The sequence below is a fragment of the Lathamus discolor genome, chromosome 1, assembly GCF_037157495.1.
Source record: "Lathamus discolor isolate bLatDis1 chromosome 1, bLatDis1.hap1, whole genome shotgun sequence".
Classification (NCBI taxonomy): Eukaryota; Metazoa; Chordata; class Aves; order Psittaciformes; family Psittacidae; genus Lathamus; species Lathamus discolor.
The window spans coordinates 98774882-98792400 of record NC_088884.1 but is presented as its reverse complement, the minus strand read 5'-3'; the positions used below and the strand labels follow the sequence as shown (position 1 = coordinate 98792400).

At 42.6% G+C, this 17519-nt stretch overlaps 2 protein-coding genes and 1 long non-coding RNA gene across 11 annotated transcripts in view; 2 read left to right on the top strand and 1 right to left on the bottom strand.

The window, feature by feature from the left end:
* The window catches only part of MGAT4D (MGAT4 family member D), a 37559-nt gene extending 30978 nt beyond the window's left edge, over positions 1–6581 (top strand). For all 3 annotated transcript variants that reach the window (XM_065687627.1, XM_065687621.1, XM_065687634.1), the window contains 5 exons: positions 162–355; positions 2405–2483; positions 2603–2681; positions 4784–4896; positions 5445–6581. In XM_065687627.1, the coding sequence (XP_065543699.1) occupies positions 162–355; positions 2405–2483; positions 2603–2681; positions 4784–4896; positions 5445–5471 (492 nt within the window). In that variant the 3' untranslated portion in view covers positions 5472–6581. The remainder of the gene's footprint in view (positions 1–161; positions 356–2404; positions 2484–2602; positions 2682–4783; positions 4897–5444) is intronic.
* LOC136018435 (uncharacterized) overlaps positions 1–11196 on the bottom strand; it is a 31021-nt gene extending 19825 nt beyond the window's left edge. The window contains exons 1-2 of one of the 2 annotated variants that reach the window (XR_010614411.1): positions 10914–11196; positions 2393–2517 (exon numbers count right to left, since the gene is read on the bottom strand). This is a non-coding gene — a long non-coding RNA (uncharacterized LOC136018435). The remainder of the gene's footprint in view (positions 1–2392; positions 2518–10913) is intronic. The other variant, XR_010614412.1, reaches the window with a different exon arrangement.
* Positions 11197–11347: 151 nt separating this feature from the next.
* The window catches only part of CLGN (calmegin), a 28188-nt gene continuing 22016 nt past the window's right edge, over positions 11348–17519 (top strand). For 3 of the 6 annotated variants that reach the window (XM_065687602.1, XM_065687595.1, XM_065687589.1), the window contains exon 1: positions 11444–11528. The gene's annotated coding sequence lies outside the window, so the exon portion shown is untranslated. Of the gene's footprint in view, positions 11529–11634; positions 11979–17519 lie in introns of those variants that run through there. The other 3 variants (XM_065687612.1, XM_065687619.1, XM_065687575.1) reach the window with 3 other exon arrangements.

Sequence of the window (17519 nt, the reverse complement as noted above, 5' to 3'; positions counted from 1 at the left end):
ATTCTGAGTCTCAGTGACTACACTGAAATGAGTATTTCTATTAGATAGTGTGGTTTTTGACACTGAGGCAATTATTTTCTGGAATAGCTTCCTAAAAGTCAAAATATTGGAAAACTTTTTTTCATTATGTGAGTGATATTCAATTTCTTTATATCCAACAGGATAAAGATTTTGGCAAAAATGTGCTAAATAAAGCACATAATAATCCACCTGCAAAAGTGCGTACAAGCCTAAAAACGTACGAGCAATATACCTTGGAGAAAGTTTATAAAGGACAAGACTGTTTTTGGGCTTCAGCTCCAGTGGCAGGGGACTACATCAGCTTCACCTTTTTAAATCCACTGAAAATTGAAAAGTAAGTATTACATGATATGGAATGTCTAGTCAGGAAATGCTTGAGCCTGTTCAAAATCACCAGTGCTCAACTGTTGGCTTAAACCGTAGACTCATTACTGACAAGTAATCTATGATTTGCTATTTATGTGCTCCCCTTCTTGAATTCCAGAATACATTTCTTGCTTCATAATTAAAGAACTTTTTTATATATATATATATATATTATTTCTTCAGTTTAATATTTTACATTCTCATGGTAATTCTCAAAAGAATTTGGTTTTAATGAGTTTCATCAAAGGAGTCAGTGAAAGGTTCATTTCTGTATTCCTCAACAGAAGGGCTGTTTGCTTGATGTCAAGTCAAAGGCCATGTCCCAGACCAGACACTTACCAGTGTAGGTGAAAGCAAAGAGAAAATACTCACTATTGTGGGAAAATAATGAAGAGTGAATTAATAGAGGTGGGATTCAGTTGAAGATTCAGAGATTTGAATGTAGGTGTTTAGAGTGGAGATGTCTATGTAAGGTAGATGTGTAAGCTCCTACTATACACAACAGATAAAGATCTTGATAAAGTCAGTGGAAGCTAGACAGTATTCATCTTATTTGCTGTTTGGTCACCTGAGTCAGTTGCTGAGCCTCCTTGTCTGTACTGAGTATATCCCAATTGCCTGTAATGAAACTTGAACACTTGGGTCACAGCCAGATTTCTAACTTTATGTGTTTGGATCTACAGCTAAATCCCACCTTGGTTGCTTTTTCATGCTAACAGATGAAACTATCTTCTCTGTTTTCACATCATTCAACTTGGGTGTCTTTTAAAGAAAGATATCTATAGCTTAAGATAGATAAGTGTCTTTCAAAAAGCCTTACTCTGTGAACAGTAGAAACTGAGGTTGGCACCGAAAGGAGCTGTCCTGCCTAGTTCAGCAAAGTTTCTTCTCTCTTTGTCAGACTGGAGAACAGACCTGCGTTAAAAAAATAATCATCTAGCAAGAAATATGGTTCCAGGAAAGTGACACAAATTACCCCAATTACCATATTTTTGTAATGATATTCAGAGAGAAAAACTCCTTCACTGTTGTTACACTTCCTCCCTAAAACGGTCACAAAACTAGATCAGTTCCATCTCTGCAAAGATTGTAGATTTCCCTTTTATTTTAAAAAGATGTAAGAAGCCAAGTCTGTATCTCTGCTAGTAAGCTGCACTAAATGACAGTTGTTATAATAAACACTGATGTTCTGTGATCAACACTGGTAATTGACTGCTTTATGCTTTGGAAAACTTGGTAGTCTGTATTTTGCATTTTCCTGTTACTGGGAAGTTATACTGGGTGAAGCTAACTTACATACTGTATTGCCATCACACTGCTAACCTGTGAAAATATATAGTTAATCCTATAATATTTGGTGTACTTAGGTTTTGATTGTTTGATAGTAGAGGACGGAGGTTGGTGCTTTAAATTTCCTTAGCTCTTTTTGGATCTAAAAACTTAAGAACTCTAATGCCAAAATATAAAACCAAATAGATATTTATTTTTTTTTTAAATCTCATAGGTGATTTTGCTTGGATTCTTGCTTTGACAGTGCTGTTGCTCACTGTCTACAGAGATTATTTAGAAGCACCTGATAGGTATTGATAAAAAGGGGGATTCTCTTGGCATGTAGCGTATGGTCTTGTAGAACCAGGCATTTTTGCTGCCATTGCATTCCAGAAGCCCATCTCATCTCAGCCTTAGGATGGTAGGAACAGATGAGAGGGCAGATCTTCCTTAGCCATTGAAACCTGTAAAGTTAATTTATTTGGAACTTGAGCACTGAAAAGGGAAACACTTGCATTTTGTGGTTCCAGAAAAAGATGATTTTAATTCTTGTTCTGTTTAAAATGAAGAGTCTCTAGCATAGTTTGGTCACACATTGGGAAGTTTCAATGCCTATTTCTGTTCTCCGCAGCCCATGACATATAAAAGAAAAGGTATGTGAAACTTTCCATCCAAACTGGAATGCATTATTTTCCTAGAACTTTTCTAAAGTATAAAATACTTAGAAATAACATACCTTTCCTATCAGGTACTTCTTCAGAAGTGGAAACATGGAGCACCCTGGTGATAAGCTGTTTAACACAACTGTGGAAGTGTTGCCAGCTGATGTAAGTCTCTCATTTCCAACTGTAATACAGAATGCTATTTCATTTTAGAATGATGTTCAGTATAAGGTGTCATGCCCTAGAAAATACTTCTGGAGATCTTATTGTTTTATTTTTCACAGGAAATGCTAAAAAAAGAACTGTTTGACAATGGAAGTAAATATAACTACCCAGCAACCAAAGATGGATATTTACAGATAGGTAAATAGTTTATTGTCACTTCAAAAATTTTGTTCTTACATATAAAGTGGGTTTGCATTTGAGAATTTCATTAGCTCTGTAATAAATACAATATTCCAAGGTGAGCTAGGAAGGAAAGCAAACCCATTGCACTCCTGCATATTGTAGTATATGATGTTTAACCAGTGACTATACTATTTTAATAATGAAGAACCCTACTAGCAGTGGCAAAAGCTAAGACATTTAATTAGAAGAAAAACTAACTGCACTCTCTGCAAGGTCTTCAGGATGTATTGGGTTGTATCTGTGGCAAGGTTTTGGTAGTGGGGGTGCTACAGAAGTGGTTTCTGTGAGAAGCTGCCAGAAGCTTCCCTCATGTCCTCAGAGCCACTGCCAGCTGGCTCTAAGACCACTGGCCAATGCCGAGCCTATCAGCGACTATGGCAGTGACTCTGCGATAACGGAGCTAAGAAGAGGGGAAAGTTGCTGCACAGCAGCAACTGTAGCTAGAGAGAGGAGTGAGAATCTGTGAGAGAAACAGCCCTGCAGACACCAAGGTCAGTGAATGAGGGAAGGAGGTGCTCCAGGCGCCAGAGCAGAGATTCCTCTGCAGCCCGTGGTGCAGACTGTGGTGAGGCAGGCTGTGCCTCTGCAGCGCAGGGAGGTCCATGGTGGAGCAGGTACCCACCTGCAGCCTGGGGAGGACCCCACGCTGGAACTAGGGGGATGCCTGTAAAGAGGCTGTGCCCCCATGCGAAGCCCGTGCTGGAGCAGTTCATGAAGAACTGCAGCACACGGGAAGGACCCACATAGGAGAAGTTCATGGAGAACTGTCACCCATGGGAGGGACCACACAGTGCAGTAGGGAAAGAGTGTGAGGAGCTCACCCCGTGGGGAAGGAGGTGGAGAACTAGGAATAAAGTTAAACCTGGGAAGAAGAGAGGGGTGAGGGGAAGGTGTTTTTAAGATTTGGTTTTATTTCTCATTACCCTACCCCAATTTGATTGGTAATAATTTAAATTAATGTTTTTTTCCCAAAGTCAAGTCTGTTTCGCCCATGATGGTATTTAGTGAGTGATCTCTCCCTCTCCTTATCTCAGCTCATGAGCCTGTTGTGATACTCTCTCTCCCCTGTCCTGCTGAGGGAGGGGAGTGATAGAACAACTTCGGTGGGCACCTGGTGTCCAGCCAGTGTCAACCCACCTCACAGGATAACTGACTCTGGTTTGGATTTTGCTGCATTAGCTGAAGACAAGGATTTCTTATGATTATGAGGGCATTAACTTGTGCTCCAACCTGAAATGAAGTATGATACAGTGGACCTTCTTCCTCAGAGTGGTGTGTGACTTCTGCCAAATGAACTGCAGACTCCATGTGCCAGCCAAGGCCTGGTTTCTATTATCTAAACTAATATGCCACTATGTGAACAAAAATGGACTACTGGGAGATCTGCTTTGCTTGCCACTTTTGTCTGTCTACTGCATAATTACTCTTTTGTCTCAGTGAACCACTTTCACCTCAGCAGCACTTCTGCTTTGCTTTGATTTGCACCTCTCTCCCACCTCCCTTTGGCATTTTGCTCTAATTAAGAGAGCCAAACCAAAATGCTGTCAACTCGCAGTTGCATATGCAAGCAGGTAGGAAATTAATATTGTACATGGGATGCGTGTTTTTCATTTGCCTGCAGCAATAAGCTTAGTTAAAAAGCATTGAACTAGTGAAAAAATGTATCAGAATTGGTCCATGATTCCTAATACATCCTTTTTAAAATAATTAGATTTCTCAGAAAAATTCCTTTAGGTTATTTAACATGACCACGTGTGCCATGTGTATACGGTCATCACTAACTTATTTAAGTGTATTTTCTAAAATTTCTAGCTATAGGTTGTTTATTTTCTTGCATGTTTCTCTAGCTCCTAGTTGCTGTAACTGAAGGAATGAATCCTTCTTCTTGTTTGTAGCTTTAGCATTCACTTGTTACTGTTTCATCTTTCCCAAAATACTGTTTTTCCCTAATGTTGTATCCCTGGAGTTAATTTTTTTATTTGTAATTTAGAGCTTTTGCATAAGTATATTTCGTGCTTATAGATGTTTGTATAGGTCTTGGTTTATTTTTTATTTAGGGGCTTTTGAAAATGGAATTGCAGAAGGCAGTATCAATCAGTCAATGGGAAAAATACAGGCTATTCGTCTGTCAGTCAATTCTGATTCTCCTGTATGGGCAATACTTAGTGAGGTAAGCATGTTAACAAGAGCATTTTAATTAAAGCTTTATTAGATAAGTGTCAGTTCTTCCTGCCATACAGTACTGATAATCATTAATTTGTATTTAATTTCAAATGGGATTTTGTGTGGAAAAACACAAGTAGAGAATTATATTAGTTATTCAGGGGAGAGGTTAAATTTACTTCATAGAAAGTGATGGAAATGCTCAATTGGGACGATTCTCTAGTTTTGAAGTGCTGTATATACAGCCACTAGAATCTGGGTCATGATAAACACACCAACCAAAGGATACAGGGAGGCTTTTCTAGATTTTTTCAGTCTCTATCTTGGATATTAATTATAATATGCAATCATTTTCAGATTAATGTGATTTTTTGATTCTTCAAGTATTCTCCCAAGTGTCTGAATTTGTGTGAACCCCTAAGTAGAAAATACTTAGCAGAAGTCACTGAAGAAATTACTACAGCCTTAAAGCCATATTTGGAAGGAAGGAAAAGCTACTGTCTTAGGCAATGCTTCTGCAGGCTTTAGAAAATAAGACATTTTGGTTTTTTCCAGGTATTCATCAAGACATCTGAAAACTGAAAAGAAGAATATTTGGTGTGTTGCTTGTTACAGATTGTTTGAAAACAGCAAAAAAAAAAAAAAGGCTGGGTAAAAAGAGCAAATACAAACCCATTTAATTCTTAATACTGTGTATTAGGAAAGAGTTAACTATTGACTCTTTAAATAAGGAATACTGGAAGCTATGAAGAACCTGATTACTTTAGTAATTTCTATAAAATGTTCTTGAGTAAGGTGTCACAGATAAAAATCTCACCTTAACTTGGCAACATTCAATGTAGATTATTATACACAAATAATAAGGTAATACAAGCTGTCTCAGGGACTAAAGCATATAAATATGGTAAGTTTCACTGGAACTAAAAATATGGACATTTTTGAAAAATATTAAGGACACAGTTTTCAACACCACCAAAAACTGGTCCATTTTGGGTGGAAAATAAAACTGAAGGAAAAGTTGTCAATATTTATTGCAAACATTTAGAGCAGTCCACAGAGACAGAATAACTTAACAATATGAAAATGGATCTCAGACTTAATGGAAGAAGTGTGTTTCAGCCTTAATGTAGCCTAAGTTATATTTGTTTCTTTTTAATGGAAAGTGCCTACAATATACCATTTGAATAACTTGAAATTTAAATGGGCATTTTTTTGTAGGATTGTAAAACTTCTCAGTGAATTGTGCATTGAATTAACTACAGGAAAAAATACGGGTATTATGTGTAACTGTTTTTTCTGTAGAAAGAATATCTATTTAAGTAAAATTTTTGATGCTGTAATTTGATAATTAGTATGTACTGATACTTAAATCCTGGTCACACAGCTAAACTCAGTACAGATTTGAAAATAAATGTTAAGCCACAGTTGTGTCATTTGAAATATTTTTGGGAAATTATAATCCACCTTGGACATCTACCTGTGCAGAACTCCTGCATCATTTCCTTGGCACGTGAAGCACAACTACGCCCTCATTCTCCTGCTCATGCATTGCATCCTGACAGCAGTGTGAGAAACAAACTGCACTGTGCACTTGTGTGTGGATTTGTATTAAATACATTAAATTAATGAAGAATTGTATTCTTAATGCAAGAGTATTTTTATTTAGAATAAATTAATTTTATTACATCAAAACAGTTCAGAAGGGTGTTTTTTAAAGACCTCTAATATTTTGATAATTTACAGTATTGTTTATACACTGTGGTGCTATACATATGTGATTGTAGAGATATATATATGTACATATGCATGTGTGTATGTCTTGGAGCAAATACCACAGCCCTTACTAGGTTAAGAGTTTAATGCAGTGTCCTGGGTTCAGCAGTAGCAGTCATTTTTCTCCTTCTTAGTAGCTGGTGCAGTGCTGTGGTTTTGACTTTCAGCCTGGGAACAGCACTGATAACGCCGATGTTTCTAGTTGTTGCTCAGTAATGTTTACTCTGACCAAGGACTTTCTGAGTCTCATGCTCTGCCAGGGACGAGGGGAAGCCGGGAGGAAGCAGAGCCAGGACGCCTGACCCAAACTAGCCAAAGAGGTATTCCATACCACAGCACGTCATGCCCAGTATATAAACTGGTGGTAGTTACCCAGAAGGGTTAGATCACTGCTCGGGTCAGGCTGGGTATTGGTCAGTGGGTGGTGAGTGGTTGTATTCTCTCCACTTGTTATTTCCCTTATCATTATTATCATTGGTGGTAGCAGTAGTGATTTGTGTTATACGTTACTTACTGGGCTGTTCTTTTCTCAGTTGATGGGAGTTAACATTCTCTCGATTCTCCTCCCCATCCCTCCAGGAGCAGGAGGAGGAAGGCGGGGGGGAGCGAGTGAGCTGCGTGGCTGACTGGGCTTAAATCACGACATGCAGGTTAAGAATTAATGCAGTAATTCAGAGTGCTTAGGAATAGATAGAGGGACACCTTTATCCATCAGCACTTACATTAAAAAGAAGGGTTGACTGAAACTGAGACCAGTGGATCGTTAAAAAGCAACAGCTAAAACTGCAGCTAGGGAAAGAAGGGAAATAAAGAGGCTCTGCATCGAACTATATGGCACAACAAGGGCAGAGCCGCCTCAGATCATCTTGTTCTCTGCTCATACAGGAGCCTGAGATATTTAGTCACAAAAACTTGTACTAGAAAATAAAACACGACTTGTATTACATTAAAGGAAGTTAAAATTGAGTTCTCTCAAGTAATTCTCTCTCTGAACCTGAAGTGCTTTAGCATCTTTGGATAAAACAAATCGAAGAGAGCCCTCTACCCAAAATGGCAAAGCAAGAGATAACCTAAAGAACACAAGTATTTGCCTGCAGAGCTTTAGAAACTTGTATAGGTGTGAAAATGATTAAAGTGTGGGTCTCCTCCTGATGCCTCAGTTCAGTTCTTAGCATATCGTAGCTTTTAGTTCTTTCACCGAAATCACATCATGTCATGGGGATTATCTTCATCTTCAGGATTTTGTCAGGTGCTTCAGAATGGCAAGTTCTTGTAGACTCTGTAACTTTATAGTCTGAACTGCCCTCTTATAAGGCCTGTTTCACCTGCCAGCAAAAGAAGTAGGAATCAAAGCAGAAGCAGCATTTCATGTAGAACATTTTACTAATTGTGTGATCTAGTAATAACTTAAAATCTTCTTTTCCCATTGCTTTTACTGCAACCAAGTCACAAGCAGGGAGCAGTGTCTGGTTCAGGCTGCCTTGTACTCACCTGTCACAGGAAACTGTCACTGTAATGAGGTGGTTCGCAGAACTCGCTAAGAACTTGCCAACAGAGTTTAAGTTGACAAGCAGGTATTCTTTATTGCAGCGCTGGGGGACACAGGGGATAGCTCCTCCTGACATGTCTCCCAGTGCTGAAATAAAGAATACCTGCTTGTCAACTTAAACTTTGTTGGTGAGTTCTTAGCAAGTTCTACAGATCAATTTGGTGACCAGATGGGACCCTCTCTGCTCAGCTGCAGGACCCACTGAGGACAGGGCTCCCTAGGGCCCTCGGGATTTTTTCCCAGAGGGTCCCCTCAACTCATTCAGATCAGTGCGGGAGCAGACAAGGACCATCTCTAAGAAGGTGTTCCTTTGTAAGTATGATTTTGTTGTGGTTATTCTGTAAGTAGTTCTGTAAGTCGCAGGAGGTGTCCTGCGCAGGAATTTTTTTGGTGAGACAGAGAGGTCTCGTTTGGGTTTTGATGGATTAACCTTTGTTTGGAGCTTCCTGTAAAGCGAGACATGAGTTCTCGTAGGAAGGCATGTACCTGGCTGCTAACGCCTGATTGGTATACATTTGGAACTCTGTGACTTACTGGTATTTGACCTAGTTTTGCGGATTATCACAGTAATGATTTTGGTATTGACAATATGATTTGGTTAATGCTGTACTGTACGTTGTGATTGCATCATTAATAGTTGTCTAACTGGATTTTGTTTGTGTTTCAAGTATTGTAGCTGTGTGGAGTGTGCTTGTGGGATCCCTTGTGTGTGTGTGTGTTGAGGGCAGGTCTTGGTCAGCGGGGCACGTAGCTGCACCAAAAGACGCTGTTCTGTATGTATTTTGTTGTCAGGGTCGCGTTCAAGTTTTTGTGTAATATATGATTGCTATGTTTTACAAGAAAGACCCTCGTTTTGGGGTACCAGTGGTTATCTCTTCTGACCAAGGCTCATATTTCAGTGCAAGAAATCAACAGGAAATTGGAAACTGATTGGCAATTACATGTTCCATATAGACCTCAGGCCAGTGAACAAGTAGAAAAAATGAATCATCTAAACAAACAAATCAGTACAATCTTTCAAGAGACAAATATGTACTGGTATCAGGTGTTACCATTGGCCTTACTAAGAATCAGAACAAAGCCTTGGACAAAGGAAGGAATTAGCCCATCTGAGATTCTATATGGGAGACCCTATCAATCCCAGTTTAAAGGGGAAGATATTCAAGAAGTAGGAGAAGGCTGTCTCTGACAGTTTTTTATAACCTTAGGAAAACAATTGGAAGAGATAAATAAAGAGTACTGGGAACCAGGGCAAGAGGCTTGGATTAACCTATCCATCCTTTTAAATCAGGAGATTGGGTTTATATTAAACATTTTTCAGGTGACCAGGAAATGCAAACTGCAGTGGGTCTTAGAGGGCTCGAAGGCAGGTGCGCAGCGGACTCTTAGAAGTCCTTAGAAACGGCCTGAGCAGCAGCAGTTGGGAACCAGGAGCTGTCCCGAGCGCAGCGTGCATCCATTGGATGGGGTGTTCAGACCTTCTTCCCGGCTGTTCAGTGAGGATTTTCACAGAATCACAGAATGGTTTGGGTTGGAAGGGACCTTAAAGCTCATCCAGTTCCAGCCCCCTGCCATGGGCAGGGACACCTTCCACTAGACCAGGTTGCTCCAGCCCCCTGTGTCCAACCTGGCCTTGAACACTGCCAGGGATGGGGCAGCCACAGCGTCTCTGGGCAACCTGTGCCAGTGCCTCACCACCCTCAAAGGGAAGAACTTCTTCCTTATATCTAATCTAAATCTCCCCTCTGCCAGTTTAAAGCCATTCCGCTTTGTCCTGTCCTTACAGACCCTTGTCAAAAGCCCCTCCCCAGATTTCTTCCTGGCCCCTTTAGGCACCGGAAGCTGCTCTAAGGTCTCCCTGGAACCTTCTCCACTTCAGGCTGAACAAGCCCAGCTCTCTCAGCCTGTCTCCACAGCAGAGGTGCTCCAGCCCTCTGATCATCTCTGTGGCCTCCTCTGGACTTGCCCCAACAGCAAGAGTGGAATTTCTTACATACTTTTGGATGTTAATAGCAACAATCACCACACACAAGAGAATTATCTGGGCTTCTTCCTAACACCCTCTGTTTGGCAAGGAACTGTTACAGATGATGTGTGGCTTCCATTCCACGCTATAAGCAAGTTGCTACTGGGGCTTTTCCATTTAATAATGTTCTGCACTGAACCTGCCCACACCTTCATGCACTGCAGCTGATGCAGAGGGTTAACCAATATACAAGGGGGTTAGAGGAATTCACTTGCTTAAACAAAAGTATTGGTTGTTGTAAACACCTATCATGCCTACTAAGCAGAACAGAGGCACAAACTACTGATAAGGGGAGAAGCAGAGGTCTGGTTCTACTGATAAGCAACTATTGGCAAGGGAAAGCGGATGCCTGAGTCTATTGATAAGGGGGAGAAGCAGATGGTTTAGGGCTGGGATACCGACCAAACCCTAAGGCCATGCATGAAGATTAAAAGGTGAAAAGTTTAAGAAGAGGAAGACTCTGGAAGACCAGAAGGGGGCACTGCGCAGGTGCAAAGGACCTTCTAGCTCATTATAATACGAAGCGGGGATAGATACTGAATATGTATAGGCGTATCATTAATCTAATGCATATGTATGCCTTAAGGGAATAAATGTAAAGGAAAAATGACCCTGGGTGTGCATGCTTTGGAGGAGCTATCCCCATGCACCTCAGCGCTGAATAAAGCATACCTACTTTACAACTTTAACGAGTTGTGGAGTCAACCCGCGTATCACAGCTACGGGCTCAGTGTGGAGTCCGGCCATGACAGCAGTGGAGCACGCGCAGATACACATCAAACTCAATGTACGTGTGCCTGCAGTCTCTCCTGGTAACTCGTCGAGGGGACGCAGGGCCTTGGCCTCGGGAAGAACGCGGCCTTCCCCGCCTGAACAACGCGCCCAGACCCCGGGCCGGAGCCGGGCGCCTAACGCCGTCGCCGCTATGACGCCCAGATGCAGCCTGGGAAGGTGCTGCCGCGCGATTGGCTCGGGCACCACGTGCGGTGAGGCAGGCAGCCGCGGGCGGAGCCCGGATTGGCGCACGCAGCAGGGAGCGCCTCCTCGATTGGCCCGCCGTCCCCGCCCACGCTCGCCGCGCTGTAGCGGTTCGGGCGCAGATTGGGAGACTCAGCGCCTGCCGCCCTCTGATTGGCTGGGGCGGGGCGGGGCGGAGCGAGCGGCAGCACCTGCTGCAGGGCGCCCGCATCCCCGGGAGCCCCCGGAGCGCTGGCGCGCATGCGCCACCGGTGATGCCTTGGGGAAAGCGGTGGCGCTCGGGCCGTGTGGCGTGGAGCGTGTTTTACTGCCGGTAACCCGCCGTCGCTGTGGGGAGGGCCGGGCCGGGCCTGCCGCGGCGGGGGGGGCTGGCTGTCGGTCTTGGGCGGGCACTGAATAACCGGGGGAGGAGTGGGAGAAACGGCAGCCCAGGCCCGCGTTGTGGGTGCAGGGTGTCCTGCCTCCCTCCGCCGCCCGGCAGGTGTGAGGGCGGTCTCAGCGGGCCGCTGCGTGTGGCAAGGAGCGGGGGGGGGGGCAGGAGGCGTTCCTCGCGCGCCGGCCGTTACAGCCGTTAGGCTGCCCGCGGCGCGAGGACTGGAGCGCCTGCCTGAGCTGTGGCGGATCCCACCCCCCCGCCCGCCCGGTGGGGCCCTGGGTTCGATGCCGGGCGCCGGACATAAGGGGAACCGCTTCGTGAGGGGAGCGCCACCCCTGCCTGCAGCCTGTGGTCCTCCTTCCTGGGCTTCCAGCGAGTCGTCTCTGGGTAAAACGTGGGAATGGAGCTCGTCTTGGGTGCTGCCTGAATGCCGAGTGGCCACTTGACTTAAGGGGGGTGGTTGGTTTGTTTGATTAATTGAAAAATAACATGTTACTGGAGGCTTTGCTCAAACTAACTGTAGTAACAAAATAGCTTGACAAGGCACTCATGAGTTTGGCACTGCGGCTTGATAATTGTGTTCATTCCAGTTTAATGTTATTAATGCTTTGGCAAAAAAAAAAAAGTGGAATTCTCATACAAAACAAAGGAATAATAAAGATTTGTTTAAGAACCATGGCAGTGTTCAAGGCCAGGTTGGCTGGGTCTTGGAGCAACCTACTCTAGTGGAGGGTGTCCCTACCTATGGCAAGGGGGTTTGGAGCTTTAAGGTCCCTTTCAACTCAGACCTTTCTGTGATTCTAACTCCAGGGCACTTTTTCATGGAGCGGCTTCACCTGGATGTTGTCTTTGGTTAGCTGATGTCAGTGCAGCTGTGTGTGAGAGGAATAAGTCAGCATGTGGCTATGGGTGGAAGAATGGGTTGGGGAAAGAAATACTTTCTATTGGCCCTGGATGGAATTGATGCTGAGCCCTAGGAAATGCCCATGTGTTGGTGCTGGATGCAGAAGTTTTGGACCTCTGAGTGATGAAAGGCTGTTAATGGCAGTCTTATTACACCTTTTCTACTTGAGAATGCAAAACTCGGAGTTTGATGAGGAAGGCATGGCCATTTTCAAAGTACATGGAAAAGTTAGCAATAATCTAAAAGATCTTGACCACTGTTTGGTTCTGCATGAAATGGAATATCAATGCCATTAATTTCATGGCATGCAAAGACTGTGGTGCAGAAGTCTGAAGGTTGCCATACTTGCACTATGCACCCATCTGTAGAAATTAAATTGTTCAGGTGGAACTGGACCCCAGAAGGTATCTGCTCTGACCTGCTGTTCACAGCAGGGTCAGCCTTGAGGCTGGTTCAGGCTGTTCAGGGCTTTGTCTGGTCAGTCTTGGGAAAACCCCAAGGACTGAGACTGTGTGTGTCTGTACCACTGCTTGCCTGCCCTCACTGTGTGGGGGGTGATTTCTAATATCCAGTCAGAATACTCTTTCAGTTTATGCTTCTTGTCTTTCCTAAATACTAAGGAGCCACTAAACACAGTGGCTTCTTACTTTAGTTGCAATATTATGTGATGTTGCAGCAGTGTGGCTGGTCTCAAGAGCCTGCTTTATAGCAGTACTGCTGGCTCAGTGCAAATGTGCTGTAGTTACCCATGCTCCCATGGTAAAAAGCGACCAAGCTATGCAAACATTAAGGTTAAAATTGCAGGCTTAAAGTTATATATATTGATAGGATTGTCTATATGTGTAGAGAAAGCTGAATATATGCTACCCATCCCAAAAGGAATGACAGGGAATCCCATTTTAGAGGTGTCATTATTATTGGATAAATTTCTATGGCTCATGTGATTACAACTTTTCACTCTGAAGAATAGCTAGACAGTTCTCTTATGGCTTGTTCTATAGCTATATTGCATTCCCAATTGAAACTAGTGCCCAGTTGTATGGTTTTGCAGTTGTCTGTTTGCTGCAGCTCCCTGAAAGATGTTTTAGAAGATATGAGCCTTTGGTGCTGAAGCTAAGACTGCTAGTAAGCATGGTTTGTGTTTGTGTGAGGGCCATAGACTGGGATAACTTGTTTTGTTTTGCCAAAGAACTTTTAACAGTGGGGATCCTTTTGGCTTGTTTTTGTGATCACCTTGAGAAAAAAATAAGGTTTTCTTCATAGGCCTTCATGTGTTAATTAGGAAAGTTCAGTAGGTTATAGAGACAAATAAGTGTCAAGCCTGACATTGTGTTTTGAGACCAGAAACTCTTTGGCGTAGTTGAAAGATTCATTTTATGCTTGAAGACTGTAGCACTGGCAGAGTTCACAAAAGTGGAAGATATAATGGTCTTGTTTAAAACCATCTTTGCCTGGCAAGTGAGTGATAACTGTAATTGTTCTTGATAATGTATGTCAGTGTTTCTAGGATTATGTTAAAAGTGTGCCATCTCTTCTTGAAGCAAAAGAAAGAGATATCATTGAAGACTGAGTGAAATCAGGAATGTCCTACGCTAGGATCAGGGAGTAGTGATAAGACTTGGTTGTGAATAAACTGAAAGCATCAGGAGTTTAGGAAGGGGAACTGTATGAAATCGTGTTAGTCTGGTGTCTTGCTAGTCTATGTATGGAACAAGTGGATAGGGTTAATTGCTGCAAAATTACTGGGAAAGGCGTTTTGAATCTTAAATCTGTCTTTCTCAATACTTTACAGGTGTATTGTGTGTATCTCTTCATTTGCTTTAGGAGAATAGGAAGAGACTATCTGCATGACAAGCTAGCTAAACTAAGGGGTAGGCAAGTTTTATGCTAAAAAAGCAAGTCTAATACCTGATTTATATATGCCACTTTAGCTAAGAGCTAAAGAGTCCCAAAAGGTATCGATATGAAATTTGTCAACTGTTTGCCCTGATTAAGAACAAGGGAAAGGGAGTGGTAAAGCGTGATGCCCTCAGACAAAGTTGCTCAAAAGCACACTGTAAGATGGGATGTTCATGTACGATAAATTGAATGACTTTATATCTTCAGGGCAAGATTATTTTAAGTTCTTGAATTGGCCAAGGAAGTCTATGAATTAACAGTATCCATAGGTTTTATCTAAAAAGTAAAATACAAAAAACCTAGTAAAATTTGCAAGTAGCTTTTGAGATTAATTTCTGCGTTAATAACTGAGAAAAAGCAGGAACCATAGACTTGCCATACTCAAGCCAAACACACAGCAAAGTAAAATGTTTGAATTGCTTAGCAAATCTGATGAAGTCAGTCAGACTCTTGCCTTCCAGTATAAGGTGGTATCTTGAATTGCTGGGATATTTAGGGTTGAAGTGGTAAACACTTAAGTCACTAAAGAGCGATGACATAACTAAGAGGGTGACTGCTTTCTCAGGCCCGGAAAGCACCTCAGCAGCAGAATATTTAGTGTGATTAGTAGCGGCTAAAAGTAATGCAGGGTTTGGAAATTTCTTACGATAGCAAAGTAAATATCAGTATTTGTCTTTCTTTTTAAACTTACTGTGGCTAGAAATTAGTAAAAGCCAAGGAGGAATACCAGTGCAGTGGTGTCCTGGTTTTGGTAAGGGCAGAGTTATTTTTCTTCTTAGTTGCTGGTGCAGTCCTGTGTTTTGCCTTCAGTCTGAAAACAGTGCGGGTAACACACGGATGTTTATAGTTGCTCTGTAGTGCTTACACTGATCAAAGACTTTCCAGTCTCTTGTTCTCTGCCTGTGAGGAGGGGCACAAGAAGCTGGGAGGAAGCAGAGACAGGTCACCTGACCCAAACTAGCCAAAGGGATATTCTATACCACAGCACATAAGGCCCAGTATCATAACGTGGGGGGAGTTAGTGGGAAGGAACCAATTGCTGCTCAAGTTGGGTTGGGTATCAGTCAGCAGGTGGTGAGCAATTCTATTGTGCATCACTTGTGTTTTTTGAGCTTTCATTTTTTTCTCTTGTTGTTTCCTATTTTCATCATTATTATTGTTGTTGGTATTCTATTATCAATATATTTTACTTTATTTTTTAAACTGTTCTTATCGCAACCTGTGGGGTTTACATCCTTTCAATTCTCCTCCACATCCTGCCCAGGGAGGGAGAGAAAGAGGGAGTGTGAATGAGCGGCTGCATGGTTCTGAGTTACTATCTGATTCTAAACCATGACCGTTCTTTTTCGTGCCCAACACGGGGCACGAAGGACTGAGCTAATGACAGATCTGACCAGTATGTCAAAATAAATTCGTTATAAACTTTCATTGTCTTGGTTTAATAGTCTGCGGGTCACAGTGTTGATTTAATTTGCTTTCAGAGTTGTTGTGTTTGGTCTTAGAGTTCTGTTATATATATCTTGCTTGCAGTATGCATTCCCTGTTTTGGTGTTTATCAGCTTTGGGGCCTGGGCTAAGGTTCTCATTTTGTTGTACTTTCTAGCAGTGGCTTGTGATACAATAGAGCTGCTGGTCATGAAACTGATCTGGTATATTGCTGTCACCTCTATACTGTGTGAGCCATGTAACAGAGGCTATTAATAATCATACCTCTTGCTTTTTCTCCTGGGAGAACCAACCAGTGGAGGAGAAATTCCCCTACAAATCTCCCACTAGGCTATTCACAGCAACATTCGAGAATTTTGAGAATTCTTAGCATTCCTAGGATGCTGAAACCAGCCTGGCCCTATTGCTAGGAATCAATTGTTGAGTATGGTTTGAATTGTTGAGTATGGTTTGGATCTTGCTTAGGGTTAAACAGATGCATGTGGCTACTTCAACCCACATGAGAAGCACTGCAGCTCAAAGGAGAAAAAGAGACTCCAGTGACAAGGATTTTGGCTACTTCAACCACTGTGACATGCACTATAGCTACTCAAATCCCAGTGGTAAGCAATATGACTACTCAAACCCTGTTGACAAGCATTGGAGCCCCTTCAGTTTCCGCAAGTGCTGTGGCTACTCCAACTCCAGCAACAGGCACCACAGTTATTTTAATCTCCATAACAAGCACTGCAGCCACTCAAACCCAGTGGCAAGTACAGTGGCTATTCAAACTTCAGCACTGTGGTTAATTCCTGTGATCAGTACTGCAACTATTCAAACCCCAACAAACAGAACAACCACCAGATAGACCCTGGCAATGGGTGATATAACTTAACCAGAGAACCAACCTGTGTTGGTGTTGGTTGCCCCTATATGGAAGAGGAAATGGAAACAAAAGCCAACTCCTTCAGTGAAGGAAGATGAAGAAGGGCCATTACCAGAACTAGAGGAACCCTTACCAGAAACAGAGGGTGAGGCAGAACAGGAGGCAACTTCTTGATCTCAATCCTTGACTGAACTGTGGTATATGTGAAAAGATTTCAGCTGTTGTCCAGGCGAGCACATCATCACCTGAATGCTGCTATGCTGGGACAAAAGGGCCAGCAGTCACAAACTAGAGGGTAAGGAATCCAAGCAGCTGGGATCACTTGCAAGGGAAGGGGAACCTGACAAAGCGATGGCGAAAGAGAAATGAGTCCTCAGCCTCTGGAGGCAGCTCTTGTCAGCTGTGAAGGAAAGGTATCGCTAAAGGAAGATGATTTATATATGTGTGTGTGTATATATATATATACACACTATATAAATATATATATGCACTACCAAGGAAAGTGGACCACAATAGAGGCCTTCAGTTCCTGAGGGAGTTAGCTATTCTAGAGAAGATTTAGCATAACTTGGATGCTAAAAAGCCACCCATAGATACAGGTGAAGTTGAGTGTACACGACCAATGTGGCAGAAATTTACAGAGTATAATTTTGGCCACAGTGATTCGGAGGGAAGCAGCAGCACCAACAGTGGATGAAGTGAGTTGTCAGCTCTGGGAGTTTGAAGACAGTCTCACCTCTTCCATCATTTCAGCTGTGGAAAAACTGTCCCAGGAGTTCCAGCAATTGAGAGATGATATATCCAGTGCCCCACG